The sequence below is a fragment of the Chiloscyllium plagiosum genome, chromosome 11, assembly GCF_004010195.1.
Source record: "Chiloscyllium plagiosum isolate BGI_BamShark_2017 chromosome 11, ASM401019v2, whole genome shotgun sequence".
NCBI lineage: Eukaryota > Metazoa > Chordata > Chondrichthyes > Orectolobiformes > Hemiscylliidae > Chiloscyllium > Chiloscyllium plagiosum.
The window spans coordinates 55,023,336-55,040,693 of NC_057720.1; the positions used below are offsets into that span (position 1 = coordinate 55,023,336).

At 39.3% G+C, this 17,358-nt stretch overlaps 1 protein-coding gene across 4 annotated transcripts in view; it reads left to right on the top strand.

The window, feature by feature from the left end:
- wls (Wnt ligand secretion mediator) overlaps nucleotides 1–17,358 on the top strand; it is a 79,078-nt gene that overhangs the window by 36,242 nt on the left and 25,478 nt on the right. For all 4 annotated transcript variants that reach the window (XM_043699374.1, XM_043699373.1, XM_043699372.1 and 1 more), the window contains exons 4-8: nucleotides 403–564; nucleotides 4,133–4,269; nucleotides 4,990–5,158; nucleotides 8,360–8,457; nucleotides 9,396–9,459. In XM_043699374.1, coding sequence (XP_043555309.1) covers nucleotides 403–564; nucleotides 4,133–4,269; nucleotides 4,990–5,158; nucleotides 8,360–8,457; nucleotides 9,396–9,459 — 630 coding nt within the window. The remainder of the gene's footprint in view (nucleotides 1–402; nucleotides 565–4,132; nucleotides 4,270–4,989; nucleotides 5,159–8,359; nucleotides 8,458–9,395; nucleotides 9,460–17,358) is intronic.

Below are 17,358 nucleotides of genomic sequence, written 5' to 3' on the forward strand. Positions count from 1 at the left end.
ATTTATCACAAAGCCCACCTCACCCCATTTCAAGCTCAGGTTGAAATACACTTGGTTGATCTTGCCCAAGAGCCAATCAATTTGACATTAATCTGAGATCACTTTAAGAAAAAATCTTGATAGCAAGTTGCATATCAATAAAACTAAAACCAGGATTCTTGCTCCTAAATCATGTGGATTTGGGTCGGGTCAGCATTGTTCTTAATTTCTTCTACTGAAGTTTAATATCAGTTTCACAAATAAAGAGTGCGCTTTTTAACGTCCGTGAAACTTTCTCGTAGCACCAGTTGATACGATGAGGCGAGGCAGGAATAATTCTAATCTTCTGTTAGACAGTTACTTTGATGTGCAGCATAATAAATTCTAATTTTGTATCATTCTATTATTTCTTGTCTTGAACAGCATCATGACAGTCAGGGTCAACTGTATGATTGTGATCTGCTTCCCTTCATGGAGTTGGGGAGTGTGGCACACAAATATTACTTGATTAACATTCGACTTCCTGTCAATGAGAAGAAGAATATCAACATGAAAATTGGAAAGCACAAGGATCTCAGGCTGGTGGTAATGTCATTGATATCATTACTATTCTGTCTTGGTATTCGGTCATCTGTACCGTAGTCAATATAATGAATTTGTGATTTGTATGTCAGTGAGGTCTGTGTTTGGATAGACTGTGACGCACACACTTGTAGAATAGCTTCGTGCATTACATGAAGGCTGCCAGTACCAAAAAACATTTAATTAGGAGCATGAGTAAGCTATTTGGCCCCTCAAACCTGCCTATCATTCAATAACATGCAATTAATAATGCATTCTAGCCCTTCCCTAATGTTGGATGTTAGGATAATTGGTCTATAATGGCTTTTGGTCTCTCTCCTTTTTTGTACAGAAGGGTTCAGAAAGGATTTGCGGGGATGTTGCCAGAGTTAAAGGGTTTGAGCTATGGGGAGAGGCTGAATAGGTTGGAGTTATTTTCCATAGAGCGTCGAAGGCTGAGGGGTGATCTTATACAAGTTTATAAAATCACGAGGAGCATGATTGGGTGATTATCCAAGGTTTTCCACATGGTCTGGGGGTCCAAAACTAGAGGGGATAGGTTAAGATGAAAGTGGAAAGATTTAATAGGGGTCTAAACGGCACTTTTTCATGCAGACAGTGGTGCATGTGTGGAACAAGCTGCCAGAGGAAGTGGTAGAGATGGATATAGTTACAAACTTTAAAATGTGTCTGGATGGATACACGAATAGGAAGGATTTAGAGGGATGTAGGCTAAATGCTGGCAAATGGGACTACATCAATTTAGGATATCTGGTTAGCAAGGATTAGTTAGACCAAAGGGTCTATTTCTATGCTGTACATCTATATGACTTTCCCAAAAAATAATGTTAGGTTTTCATTTTCTGATCCACAGGGATCTTTCCAGACTACAGAGAATTTTGCAGCCTTTTTCTCAGCTAGCACTTCTTTTTTAATACTCTTGGATACGTAACTGATCCAGGAGGCTTGTCAGCTTTCGGTTCCATCAGTTATCTATAGTATTATGCCTCTTGTGATTGCTTTAAGTTTTACTTTCCCTTTTGTCCCTTGATCTTTTTTTCTCATCATTCTTGGCATGCTTTTTGTATCTTCATCAAATAAGCACACAATATTTGCTCATTGCCTTGTTTTCTCTTTGTTAGTTCCCCAGTCTTATCTAAAGGATAAATGCTTATTTTTAGCTAGTCTCCTCCTTTTTAATATACTAGTAGAAACACTTGTTTTTTTTCTATTTCTTGCCAGTTTAACCTAATTCTAATTTCTCCCTCTCAAATTCTTTTAATCATCCTTTGCTGGCTTCCAAAATGTTTCCATTCTTCTCATCTTTGAAGCATTATCTGGCTTTTCTTTTAAACATATACTGTCCTTAACTTCCTTAGTTAAGCAACAATGGTGAGTCATTCTTTCCTCCCTTCAATATATTGATTTTTGAAAAATTCATTTTAAGGTCTGCATATTAAGAGTCTTACCTTTTTTAAACCTATTCCCTGGTCCACTGTAGCCAACTCTGTATCCATACTTTTGTAAATCCCTTCAAAACACTGATTTCAGATCTAGCTTTTTGCCTTCAAACTGATATAATGATCACTTTGCCTAGAGGAACATTTCACAGTGGCATTTAGAAAAATGAGAGGTGATCTTACTGAATCAGAAGATCTTGAGAGGACTAGGATGGATGTCAGGAAAATGTTTCCGTTTGTCGGTCAGCAATGAAACTAGAGGATATTGTCTTAAAAATAAGAAGCTTCCCTTTTAAAATAATGAGGAGATTTTATTCTTTGGTTGTCAGAATGGGATTCCTTTCCTCAGTGGGTAGCGTTAGTTAACACTGATAGTTAATTGTTTTTAGGTTTTCTGTAGACAGGGGAACAGAGTTATGGTGTGCATTCAGGGAAGTCCAGTTGAGACCACAACCAGATCAGCCAAGATTTTATTGAATGGCGGAGCAGGCTATTTCAACTTAAGTTTGTATTAACAATCCCATCTCTTTTACAGATTATCTGATCTAAAATTGCCTGTTTCCCAGTTGGTTCTGTAATGCATTATTCAAAGAAATTGCTTGACATACATCCTATGAATTTAGCCTTGAGGATATGTTTAACAATTTGATACATTCTATCTATTTGAAGATTGAAACCATGCACAATTTTTGCAATACAAACCCTGTCTGTAAACTACTTTCAGCAGTAACCTCTTTAAAGGTCCAAATATTTATTAACACAGCTACCCCACCACCTTTTTTCTCTTAACTGAAATGCCAAATATTCACGACTATTTAGTTGCCAGCCTTGGTAACTTAGCCAATACAGAAATATGGCTGAAATCATAAGACAATCATTTATTTGTACTTGTGATATCGATTCACCACCTTGAGTGCTTTGTTTATTCAGATAAAATTCTGTCCTTTTCTTTACTCTGACCTTTCTTTTGCTGCTGCACTTGGGTTAATACACTTGGTCCCTTCCTATTCTGGTCAACATTAGCTGCATAGTTGCACTTTTGCCTTGTCCTTTCTTATTAACTTTCCAAATGCCCTCTCTCTGAAGCCCCCATCCTTCCTCACTATTTAGTTTAAAGCCTTGTTATATGATTTGCCAAGATACCAATCCCAATGAGGTTTCAGTGCAGGCTGCTTTGCTTTCCTACGGTAACAGGCTCCCTAAATGGAACAGATGCCCCAGGTACTGGCAGCAGTGCTTCGTGAATTATTACCTATTCCTCACTCCCCAATCCTATTCAACTCTCTTTACCATGCCTGTAGTACAGTTGTTAAACTTCAAAATAAACAGACAAAAAGGGAGTGAATTTGGGAGCTGGGAAAGAGCATCTTCTACGCTCTATTTGTTTTTAATAGGGATAATGTTTGTCTTTAATGGAGTTTTGAGTAGGATAAGTGGGACGGTTGACTGATGCCATTGGATTAATGTGGACAATATTGCACTGGATAACTTAACTTTTACACAAGGCAGTAAAAACCTTCATCGTTCCTCTGTCAAAGCTGTGGCCTCTGATAGAAATCTCCAATTGAACAAGCTGGGATTTCTTTTTCTCGAAAGGAGAAGGGTAACCTAATTGATGCCTTGCATAATCTTAAAGGGTTTGACAGATAAATGGAGAGAATCCCACTTCTGGGGCTTGTTGGAGCTATGGGGTAGGATATGTCTATGAGATAGTCACTAATAACTCTAATGTAATCAGAAGACACTTTATTACTCAAAGAGGGGGTGGCCTGTAAAACCTGCTAGCATAAGGAATCATTTGGGCAAATTAACTGAATGCATAGAAAGATAAACAATACGGAGATAAAGGAATAGTTCTGCATATGGAGTGAAGTTGAGGGCAAACTTGTGTGGAACATTAAACATAGCAATGTACCAATTGGGCTGAATGGCCTGCATTTATCTTATAATGTAACATTATCTACTAATGGAATTGAGAGTGTTTCAAGCCTGACTGGTTGGTGTTATGCTAAATTTAATGCCATATGCAGTGCTGGAGAAGTTCTGAGAAGCTTAATTAAAATGTTGTGTTTTATCAACCTATCATTTTGCTCAATTTAAACTAATCTTTATCAATCTGATTCTTTCTGCAGGGAATCCATCAGAATGGGGGATTCACAAGGGTCTGGTTTGCAATGAAGACCTTCCTGACTCCAAGTATTCTTATCATTATGATCTGGTATTGGAGACGTATAACAATGATGACTCGGCCCCCTGTTCTTTTAGAGAAGTAAGTCCAGTACTAAGAGAGGTCTGATGGCTAACTAGCGTGTTTATTTTTAATGGTTTAGTTTGCTGCTTTTCATGTTGACTGTTCATAGCTGCTGTTTTACTGTAGTCATCTTCCAACTGTTGTTCATTGTGACTCACTTTACTCCTCTTCTGTGGCTCTTAACAGATGTGTTTTGCATCTGTTTTGGCTCTCATTTGCAATTGGTTAGTGTTAGAAGTGGGATTCAGTATTCACATAACTGGAAATTGTTCTAAAAATGGTAATTAGAAAATTAAGTTGTTGAAAATATTTACTTCAGGAGTTCAGTTGATGGGTGTGCCTCTGGAAGCATCTGAAGTAATGCCACTTTTAATATGCCATTATGTGAAAAATGGAGTAAAGTGCTGCTATCTCAGTACAATGTGGCATGAAGTAAGATTTTTTTTCACCAAGATTTTAATCTGACGGTAATTATTTTTTCGCTTTGAAGTTGTGATAAGTGATGGAAGGACTTTTTTTCAAAAGCTACTGAAATGATTTGTTGTATCCCCAAGCATCATTGATATTTTTGCAGTGAAATTCTAAAAATGGGTGGGGATTAAAACATTTCTTATTTTGAGGATACAAACAGACACTCATCCAGCTACTGTAATAGTTATGCAAGCTCTTTCCAAACAATGCTGTAAAAGGCTTTTATTGAAGTAGCATTTTTAAAAGTTGTTCATATTTTATTTACAGAGTAATCTTTGCACTTGGAATCTCAATGACCTTTATAAATATCCCAGTGGAATGGTTTTCCATTGGATTTGACTGGACATGGATGCTGCTGTTTGGTGACATTCGACAGGGGATCTTCTATGCAATGTTGCTGTCATTTTGGATTATCTTCTGTGGGGAGCACCTTATGGTTAGTTTTCTGTGAAGCACACTTACTCAGCTTCAAATGTTGCCAAGTTATTTATTTTTATCTCAAATTCAAATGAAGACTGACTGATTAAGATACATGTTTACCCAATGGGAGGTATTTTCACATTGAATTTAAAAACTCGGAAGTGAGAAGTTTGTGGAATGTAGTTATGCCATTTTGAACAGAGACAGTAAACGAAGGTTGTCCTGGATGCTTCTGGCCCATAGGACCGTAAGAAATAGGAACAGGAGTAGATCTTTCAGCCCCTTGCACCTGCTCCATCATTCAGTACAATCATGGCTTAACTGATATTCCTCACGTTCACTTTCCGGCCTTTTCCAAGTAACTCTTGACTCCTCTACTGATCAAGAATCTATCTATCTATCTATTTCAGCCTTAAAAATACACAAGGACTCTGCCACCCCTACAGTTCTCTGAAACAAGTACTTCCAAAGATACTCAACCCTCAGAAGAAATTTCTCCTCATCGCAATCTTAAACTGGCACACTTTATTCTGAGACTATGCCCTCTGGTCCTGGGTTGTCTCATGAGGGGAAATATTCTCTCAGCATTTACCTTGTCAAGTCCCATAAGAATCTTACAGGTTTCAATGAAATCACCTCTTATTCTTCTACACTCCAGTGAGTAGACTCCCAACACGTTTAACCTTTCCTCATAAGGTAACCCCTGAATACCCAAGATCTTCCCACTGTACCTTCTCAAAACTGCCTCTAATGAAATGCGATCTTTCCTTAAGGGGACCAAAACTGCTCCAGATGTGGTCTAACCAGTACCTTGTACAGTTCCAGTAAGACTTCCAGTGTACTCCAATCCTCTTGAAATAAGGGCCAATGTTGCATTAGCCTCCCTGATTATCAGTTGAGCCTGTTAACTTTGTGTCCTGTGCACAAGTATCTCCAAGTTGCTTTGTATTGCAGCTTTTTTCCATTTAAATAATACTCTGCCCATTTGTTCTCCCTTCCTAAATGAAGCTTTGCATTTTCCCACGTTATACTCCATTTGCCAACCTTTTACCCACTTACTGAACCTATTAATATCTCAAGATGTGTCAAAATAAGTCACCCATTCACTTTGGGAAATCCGTAGATTATGCCAGAGAAACTTATGGAATTGGGCTGCAGTTGGAGCCAGTATAAATGATGATTGTATAAGCTAGTCCTTGATTAAGGGAGTAGATCAAATGAGCTTGTAATTCTTTGACTTTATTGGATAAAGAACATCAACTTGCACTTGGAAGTCAAAAGCTGAGAGGGACAAGTTCTTGTCAAATAATGACAACCTATGAAAGTATTGGTGTTCTTCAGTGCCAAAACAAACTATAAGAAGGTGTGCATAAACAATTGCTGAGGATAGAGGCATGGTTTATTGTTCTTCTTGGTTACAGTGGATGTTTGAAGTTAATGAATTTTGGTTATAACTAATGCTGTGTTTACTTACTGTGTGTAGTGTTATAATGTTGCTAAAAGGAATTGTCAATCTTGAGGTTGAGTTAATAGGCAAGCTCCTCCTCTCTGATCTTTGAAATCTTTATTAGGATTGCTCAGCTGTTATCTTTTGTCTCCATTTTAGATTTGTTTCTTGGTGACAGATTTGTAGAATAAAATTTTTAGAGCCTCACTCCCATCTGAGCATACAGCAAAATCGATATTTTGTAATAATTGACTCAAAAGCAATGGCTGAAGTCTACACTTTATTAGAATGAAAAGCTTCTGGGCTTTACTAACTGGGCACAGTATTATCTAATAAATAGGTTCTTAAATACAATATGGCACTTCAGTGCACTGTCTGCAGTGCATTATTACTATTATTGTTATGGGAGAAAAATTAAACTTTATCAATAACAAAATCAACAGCTTCCTCCTTTTTCCACTGTGTCCTCTTTCCCTGTATTTTTCCTTCTTAGTTCCTTAACTCAGGAGTGGGTAAATGAATTTCACTGCTGGGCAAATGCATAGATGGAGTTAAGTTGCTGTAGGATGCTGCTTTTAGACTGACATTTCACACTATTACTCTGTAAAACTGTCCTTTGATTTGACCTGTAAGTTGACCATATTGAAGAGCACAGATGTTTCAATGAAATTAATAAGGTTAATTATTAAGTGCATTGTTGGATGAAGGAGAGAGAGTTTCACTCAAAATTTATCTGCTAGATATGAACTTACAGTGCGTGGTGCATGTTCTAAATGCCAGCATAACAAACATCCATTAACTTGAGCATAAATGTACCATTTTAATATTCATCTGTTTGTCCTTTGGTATCAGACTGTCTCACTACTGCAAGATTCATACTCTTGATTTTGGATCATGCAGGCATGTATATGCAATTTAAAATAATCAAAGTCCAAGAATTGTTACATCTTAAAAGATGTTCATTTTCACAGTGACACTGCATCCAGAGTTTTGCAACTCCAGTCTGTTCTTATTTTGTAAATGATGTTGTGCTGTTAATAACAATTGCTTAATTTTTGATCCTGCCCCTTAATGTTTAGCATCCCATGGTAGTGTTAGACAAAGGCAGACTAAACAGCTTTGTGAAACAATTTGAAATGTGGTACCAGGGAGATGGGATTATGGGACTAGAGATTGGGGAGCAATGGTTTTTTAAAACTTTTTTTTATTTAAAAGACTCAACCTGTGATGTTACCATTCTGTAGGTATCAAGAGCCTGTTGATGCCTGGCCCAAATAGTTAATTTCAGTGCTGACCCCAAACATTAACAGATTATTTGTTAATTGAAACCTTTGCTGTATGCAAATATCCAAGAGAATGTAATTCAGTGGCTGACTTTTATTTTAAATTCCCTAACCCCAGGATAAATTAGAATGCCAGTTGTAGATATTCCTGGTTAGAGATAAACAAAACTGTAGATGCTGGAATCCAAAGTAGACAGGCAGGAGGCTAGAAGAACACTGCAAGCCACGCAGCATCAGGAGGTGGAGAAGTCACGTTTCAGATGTAACCCTTCTGCAGCACTGGGCTATAGATATCCCAACAGAGTTTGGATACGCAGTGCAGCTTGGAAATTAAACCCAAATCTAATGGGCTTCTTGACTTAATGTTACTCTGGACTATTGGGGAAATTCTATTTCTTGCTAAGAGTCTTGGTTTTTTTTTTATTTCAGTATTCGGATTAAGTTCTTGTTCATGTATACTGTCATTGCATTGTGGTTCTGTCCCTAGGATCAGAATGAGCGGAATCGACTGTCTGTTTACCTGAAGCAAATTGTGCCGATTGGTTTTGGTTCCTTCTGCCTCTTCATTTTTGACCTTTGTGAGAGGTAAATATTTGTTACACATTTCAGTGAGTGGTCCAGTTTAATCTAGCCACAGACAAGGATTTTATGACCGCTCTCACTCTCTTGGCACAGTATGTGTATCATTACTGATTGGACAGAGTTGATAGAATGAAATACCTGGTGCTGATTTTTGTAAATTTAATCACTCCACGAAATGTAAACTTTGCTAATTTTGGATAGATAAAGAAGTAGGAACTAAAGATTCAGGACATTTCACAATGCACTTTAGCATATTTCTCGAGATTCTGTAGCCCATTTCATTTTCCCGTACAGTTAGAACTCCAGTGGTGACTGGGAAAGTGTCAGGGATATGCAAGCTAATATGTAACACCTGTTAGGAAAATCTCTGTTGTTTGCTGTTCACCAACCTTCCTGAGTGTTAAGGAAGGTCTGTACAACTGAGCAGTGAGGAAACAGCCTGAAAATATGATATTTCGCAAGAGCATTGATTGACATGGAATCCATCAGGAGTATTGTATTCCTTGAGCTGTGAGCACTGCTTTCTTCTGGCAACACTGAGAAACCAACAGCCAAGACACATTGCTATGTAATTGGATACCTAACCCAGTCTTTGTTGCATTTAACCACCAGAATTAGACTGACTGTTAGCTTTTTTTGCTTTGGTATAACCTCTCTCAATCTCTTGCGACTGCTTGCTTCGCCTTGGTGTCGTGTGTTTGTTCACTCCACATTGTTTGCTCTGTCTGTGTGTGCACGTGTATGTGTGTCTGTGTGTCTCTCTCCCTGTCCTGATGGGTTAGGAGCAAACATTCTAACAGTGTTGTATAACCTTTCCCCAAGCTGCATATTAAAACTAAACAGTACCAAGCATGTTTTTTCTTTACATTAAATGTTATGTTTCAGGTACAGATTTTTTTTCCTCAAAGACTTGTTCTCAAGTTTTTGTAATCCTCCTACAGGGGTGTACAACTGACCAACCCATTCTACAGTATTTGGGCCACTGATGTTGGTACCGAATTGGCTGTATCCTTTTTTATTGTGAATTTCTCATCAGAAAACTTATATCCATGCAGGGAAAGAAACTGAAGTGATTTAATTACATGAAATGTGTAGGCCTGAGTGCTCCCTCCATCATTTAAAAAAGGTATCAAGTTTGATCACTCTGATGGTATTAAATAGTTGGTTTCTCAGGGAAACAATATTCATGCAAATTAAGGGGAACAAAATCTTCCATTGCTGATGACTGGATCTCAGATTGTTTTGGAAAGCTTATATAGGCTAGTAATAGAATTCTGTTTCTAGCCTGAGTAACGTGGTTGCTCATTGCTTGTTTTAGATGTAATGGTCTCTGCCAGCAACTGCATTGTTTATAATGCAGCTGCCTCTGGAGATGCTGGTGAAAAGCACTTCAGGTCAATCTCAAAATAGTCTCAGAAAATAGCAGGGGCAGTTGTTTATTTCCCAATGCTGAGCTAATTGCACAATTAGAGTTCACCTCCTTGTTTCTAAAGCCTCTGAGCTGGAGTGTGAGATGGATGCATTTGCTATTAAAATATTTGGAAGCATATGCTTTTTCTGGCTCTTGTGTGCATTAGAGATAAGCTACTGTGATTAATTCCAGTTCCTTTGAACACATGCGGTATTCTCAGTAAATCATGCTGGGAGATTTTGAAAGAAGAGTCAATTTCAGCTCAGCCCCAAAGCAATTAATTGCAATATTTCACTTGCTTCAACACTTACAACAATGAGCTCGACTATTGAAAGAAAGCTCAAGTTTTGTTTTGTTTTTTACAAACTGATTTCTCTCTTCTTCCTCTGCAGAATCAGCTGACTTTATTGCTGGCTATGGATGCCCATTACTTTAAGTCCAACTGGTTTCATTGATAGTGCTGTCTCCACCAGTGTTAGGTTGAGAATTCAAATCTCTCTCTAGGACTCCAACACAAAATCAAGGCAGACAGTTGTGTAGTTTGGAGCTGTCCTGTTGGAGATACTGTCTTTCAGAAGAGCTGTTAAACCAAGGGGTGATCTAATCTCTTAGGTGGATGTAACAATCCCACTGGGCATTTTTAAGGAAGAGAGCTAATCCTTTCATTGTTTACAATATATAGAAAAAAAAATTAGATCATTGTCACAGTTCTGTTTGTGGCAGCTTACTGTGTGCACATTTGTTGCCAGTTTTCTTACATTATTCAGGTGACTGCATTTCACAACAAAACATCATTGTCAGTAAAGTTTGTCTGGATGTTTTGTGCTCTGGGAGGTTCTAGAAGTGCAAGTTGTTTTTTCTCCTTGTGTCACAGGTTTACTGGAACTGAGCTGACACCTGGTATGTTTCAGGGTTATGTGCCTTTTCCATGAGGAAACTGAAAAGATTTCAGGAGCAGGAACCTCACCATTTTAAAAAAAAGTCCTCACTCATGGGTCACTATGGGAAATTTGATTTTTTTTTTATTTTGGCAAGTCTGGTTTTTGGGTAATGATTCCTTTTACATATTTTACTTGCAGCATAATTCAACATCAAAACCTTGTTTTATACAAAATGTCTTTTGGCATTTTAATGTGATAAAACATCCCTAGGTGCCTCAAAGGAGTTATGCAGCACAATTTGACAAAATTCACAAGTCATCTGCCCTGGTACAGATGCCTGGTCAGGTTGTAGATAAGCAGAATTTTAAAATGCAAAAGCTGTTTGACCAAGAGCTAGAATAGGTGATTAAGTACAGGGGTAATGGATGATCAAGACTAAGTGCAGGTAAGAACTTGGTTAGCAGAACTTGTTGGAGGACTAAGTATTATAGATGGATTGTTGGATGCTGACAGCAGTTTGTTAGAAGTCTAGAGGTCAAAAAGCATGCAAAAGGGTTTTGTTGATGGATGAATTTGGGTCAGGTGGATTCAGAAGGTGTTCTGTCTGATGTGGTCTTAGTGATGGCCTAGATATGTGCCAAAAACTCCCCTTGCAGACAGCTGACACCAAGCTTGGGTACTGTTCGCTTCATCTTCGGAGAGTTCCCAGGGAGAGAGAAAGAGATGAGTCAGTCCCTCGGGAATTGAGTTTGTGACAGATTTGTGCTAAATTCTGTGTTGCATCCTATTAAATTAGCTTAACTGAGTTATGAAAGCAAAGATCTTCGAGATTCCAGCAGCTGTGATGAACTTGACAGTAACAGTCTATTTCACAGAAATTACATTTCCTGTCAGCACATGGCTGTATGGCTACTTGACAGTACCGAAGAGGATTTATTTGAATTTGAGCTCCCAAAGGATCTCTACCTTCACAAGGAAGGGGAACATTGGGGGGGACAGGTGGAGGCATGCAAAATGTTTAACAGACTGTTTTCTTTGCAACTAAAAAAAGAAGAATCAGAAAATCACCAGCAGTATACCCTACGGGGTTAAACATGTCTAGACTGCTGACATCTAATTCCAAACGCTTAGTAAATATTTCAATTGGGCGTTTCATGGTAATTTGCCTTTGGCCTGTGCAAACTCTCTTTTGTGCCCTTATTGATTCATCCAGAGCAACTGGTCTGCAAGAAAATGATTTGTAGGTGGAACTGTTTTACAAAAAGTCATTTTGCATTCTGCAACATTTCAGTCATTGTTTAATTCTAGTGCAGAGATCACTCTGAAGAATGTTCTTAGTTTTGTGAAAAGCCTGCTGGTTTGGACAAGTGCCAGCGCTGGGAACAGCCTGGGTGCATTCCTCCTCCTCCTCCTTCCTCTTGCAAGATTGACTGACTGTACTCACAGTGCCCAGAGTAGAACAGAAACAATGGCTTCTTACCATATCTGTCACCATTTAGTGACTACAAGATTGCAAAAGCAAATGGAGGATCCACTAAGTTGATCCATAAAAAACTATAAGATAGAGTTTGTCATAAAAGGAAAGTCTTTTGCTTCAGCTCTCTTGGTGTCTAAGTTGCTCAAAGCAGTATGTAGCTAAGCTATGTAGATCAGATTTTTGTTTGATTCCTGTGAATGCATAAATTTTGCTGATATAAGTTAAAACAGTATGTTACAATCACATTTATAGATAATCATATTTACAGACAAACATATGAATTGGAAGCAAGATAGCTTTTCGACCACACAAACCTGCACTGTCTTTTGATCAAAACATGGCTGATTTGTTTGTGAACTTCTCTGCTTTCCTGTCCACTCCTATAACAAATCTGTCTAACCCAATCAGAAAAAGATATATTCAATTATCTTGCCTCCTCTGCTCAGGCAAAGAGAATTCAGCATGTCCTCCAACAGGACAGATATATCTTCATCTCTACCTTACTTTTATACTGTTCCTAATTGTAGTCTCTCCCACAAGGGAACAATTTCCTAACCACTTGGTGTACTTAAATAGTAATTTGTGATTCATAAACCAGGACAGCCAGATTCCTCTACCTCAGAATTCTGCACTTTCTCTCCATTTAAATAATATGCTGCTTTTCTGTCAGAGGTGGACAGGTTCTCATTTTCCCACTTCATATGTGGGCAGCACGGTGGCACAGTGGTTAGCACTGTTGCCTCACAGCGCCAGAGACCCGGGTTCAATTCCCGCCTCAGGCGACTGACTGTGTGGAGTTTGCACGTTCTCCCCATGTCTGCGTGGGTTTCCTCCAGGTGCTCCGGTTTCCTCCCACAGTCCAAAGATGTGCAGGGTCAGGTGAATTGGCCATGCTAAATTGCCCGTAGTGTTAGGTAAGGGGTAAATGAAGGGGTATGGGTGGGTTCGCTTCGGCGGGTCGGTGTGGACTTGTTGGGCCGAAGGGCCTGTTTCCACACTGTAATGTAATCTGTAATCAAAAACTACTGAAATATTATCTATTCTTTTTCATAAAACGATGCTGACTCAGTCTGATTGTATTAACATTTTCTAAGGACCTTGTTGTGAGTTCTATAATAGATTCTGGCATTTTTCTGATGATATGTCATGTTACCTGGTCTCTAGTTCCCCATTTTATTTGTTTCCCTCCATTTCACCAATGCAAAAGTTTGTTATTTTCCAATTGGAGATTGGTATAATTGTCAAAATTCCTAATTTGCGATCAATGCTCCTGTTATCTCAACAGTGGCTTCTTTTAAAACCCTTGGATAAAGTCTGTTGGAACCTGATGACTTGTTCTCTTTAGTTTGAACAATTTTCTAGTTCTCTGTCCCTAATGAATGTAATTACTTTAAGTTCCTTTCTTCCTTTCACTTATTTTTGAGGAGTATTTCTGGAATGTTACTTGTCTTCCATAGTGAAAATAAACAGCTTTCAGTCAGCCATTGTTTTATTTCCCATTATTCATGCCTCAGATACATGTTCTCTCAAGGTTACACCTTTTTCTTTTAAAATACCTGTTAAAAATCCTGCTACCTATTTTTATATTTCTAGCTTTTTCTCATTCTCTTCATTGCTCACTCTTTAAAAAGACAGTCGTCAAAGTTTTTCATCTTGCACTCATGAGGATAATTTTCAAGAATTGCCAAGTAGGTGGAAAACAGTTTCTATTGTATGTGAGGAGAATACACATTGATTGTTCAGTGTCCTCTTGCCAATCAGCAACCCCTTTCCTAATGCTCTGACATTATTGGCAGAATCCTTTTGGAGGTCTGAGTGATGTCAGCATTGGTGGGATTTGGAGCAGAATCAAATGAGAAGTCCACCAAGACCTGTCTCTGCCTGGACCATCTTGCTCGGCAGCAGCAAGCTGCAACTTTTCTCAATACCAGTCAGCTTCCTATCTTAACAAATGTGCCAAATAAGCTAATTGTTGAGAATTATTGACATTGAAGTCAGAGCAGGTACCTAGCAACTTCAACATGTTGCTTGCTCCAGAGGATCACCATGTTTTAATAAGGTTCCCCATGGGAGACTAACAGCAAAAGCAAGAGCTTGTGGCATCCAAGGAAATTTGGCTGAGTGACAGGAGGCAGAAGGTAAAGGTTGAGAGGTGATTGTGATTGTGTCCAGTGGAGAGATCAGCGTTGGGCCCTTGCTGTTTGTAGTATAGACTTGAATGTAAGAGGGTTGGTCAGTAAGTTCACAGATGATATGAAAATTGGTGGAATGTTAAATAGTAGAGGATAGCATTAGATTACGGCAGGATAAAGTTGGGTTGGTCAAATGGGCTGATCAGTAGCAATTGGAATGAAAACTAGATAAGTGTGAGATGACCCACTTGCATTATACAAGCAAGACAAGGAAACACATGATGAAAAAACACCCTGGGAAGGGCACAGAGGATCAAATGAACTTTGTGCACGTTCATAGGTCCCTTAATGTATCAGGACAGTTGGATAAAGTAGTTAAGGCATTTGGAATACTTGCCTTTATTAGCTGGGGCATAGAGTTTAAGAGCAGGGAGATTATACTTGAACTGTATAAAATGTTGATTAGGCCACATCTATTGTATGCTTTTCTGGAATCCACATTATAGATGGGTGTGATTGTACTGGAGGATGCACAGGAGGTTTACTGGGATGTTGCCTGGGCTGAAGAGCTTTAGTTAAGAAAAGAGATTGTATCGACTTGAGTTGTGTTTCCTTGGAGCAAAGGAGACTGAGGAAGACATGCTTGAGATGTACAAAATTATCAAGTGCATGGACAGGTTAGGTAGAAAACTTGCCCATGGTGGAGGATTCACTGACTGGGGTGTAGGTTTAGGATAGTGGGCAGGAAGTTTAGAGGAACTGTGAGGATAATTTATTTTCATCCAGGGGTTGTTGCAATGTGGAACACACTGCCTATAAGTGTGGTAGAAGCATAAATCTTCCAATAATTAGGAAGTAATTAGATGTAAACCTGCGATGTCAATGCTTATAAGACCAGTGCTGGAAAATGGCAATGGAATAGTTAGATGGATGCTTTAGACTGGCGTAAACTTGATGGGCTGAAGGGCATTTTCTGTGCTGTAGACCTCTATGGCCAGGTGTCAACATCTCAGGGCACATTCTGTAGGCACTGCATCGCTGTCCATAGACATCAGGATCCAACATAGGCCGTGAGAGTTCTTAGAGGCTGGCATATCTCTGATCAACTTACAGGATACTTTTGCACTTCAATGCTGTACCTCAGGGCAGTCAGTCAGGATGCTCTCCACCCAAGGAATGAGAAGCCAAATATCAGGCAGCCCACCAGCCATCTTAACCCTTTCTGCTCTCCTGCAGTCTGTTTTCCTCCTGGAATGAGAAAGGCAATTAGTTGTAGGATATGAAAAAGGGTGGCATAGTTACTTTCATTGCAGGTGGAAGGGTTCCCTTGCAAGTGAGAAGGCAACGCTGAGGCCACACATTGTTCATAATGTTGGGGAGATGAGAGTAAATGAGTGAAGATGTTGCAGGTAGTCAGAGTGGGAAAGTATGAACCTTGGTCGGAGATGGGTACTGAAGCAGAGAGACAGTGAATGAGTATTGGGGAGAAGGTGATGACATTACCTTGGCAAAGTGGCCAAGGTCATTGACCTTTTTCCTGCAGTGCTGGTCATTCCTCCAGACAGCTGAGACTGCATTGACCTGGTTGGCAACCATAGACCAGACTGGCAGGATCTGATGTTGTGCTCCCCTCTGCTGATCCTGGAGTAGAAAATGTTCCACCTCTGCATCATCCTGTCCAGCTGGACCTCCAGGTCCCTGCCTTTAACGTAGGGACCATTTTCCTCTGTCTGCCATGTCTAGGGTAAATGTCAGGGCAGCTCCAGCCACTGTGCTTGTGTAGATGCACAATGGGCTTTTAAAGATGGCGCATGTACAAAGGATGCTGTTCTTTCAGCACATATCCAGTGCGTGTGAGGTGTGCTGGGTATGGTGCATAGTACGAGGATATAACTGGGCAGGTGGTTAATGAGGTAAGTTTGTTCGGATACAACCCAAAATTTCATTGGGCCTTGCAGTGAAAATCCCCTTTTGTAAAAATATTCAATGCACTTAGCAAAAAACAAAGTAGGATTTAACCCAATGTCTTTATTTTCAGCAATGCTGACGTTCTTTACTACCAAATGACTATTTTCTCATTCTTTGGCAGTTTTTAAATTCAATTCCTTAAAGCCTTTGGCCTGGATGTGTGAAAATCCAGTTGCTTTTATTCATTTTTTTTGGGGGGTGAACAGTTTGTGGACATGCAATGAAAATAGGATCATGATCTTCTGGAGTGAGCTTCACAACTGAACCATCTGTTGGCAACTTGCCCATGTCAGGATGTCTAAAACCCATGACTTCAAGTTGTTAAAGATTAGCACAAATATCTTTTAATGCACTTGTTTTAAAGCTACATTTTCCATCATCCTACAGATGTATTTTGTTTTGTTTTGTCCACTATTCCGCTATTTTAGAATTTGAGCATTACTGTTAACCTGGCTATTTGTTGTCCATGCTTAGTTATGCTGCTGTTTCATCACTTAGTTGTTCAGCCCTGTAAGTGGACTGGAATGGATTATCCAGAACAGGAAGCCCTGGCCTCTGTAGCATTTGAAGTTAGGAAATGGTACAGTTTGCCTCTGTATCCTCAAGCAGGCAAGCAAGGAAATATTTCTGTCTCAATTGGAAGGGGACTAATATACTGGCAGGGAAATTTGCTAGAACTGCTTGGGAGGATTTAAACTAGTAAGGTGGGGGGTGGGACCCAGGGAGATAGTGAGGAAATAGATCAATCTGAGACGGGCACAGTTGAGAACAGAAGTGAGTCAAATAGTCAGGGCAGGCAGGGACAAGGTAGGACTAATAAATTAAACTATTTATTTCAATGCAAGTGGCCTAACAGGGAGGCAGATGAACTCAGGGCATGGTTAGGAACATGGTACTGGGATATCATAGCAATTACGGAAACATGGTTCAGGGATGGGCAGGACTGGCAGCTTAATGTTCCAGGATACAAATGCTACAGGAAGGATAGAAAGGGAGGCAAGAGAGGGGGGGAGTGGCATTTTTGATAAAGGGATA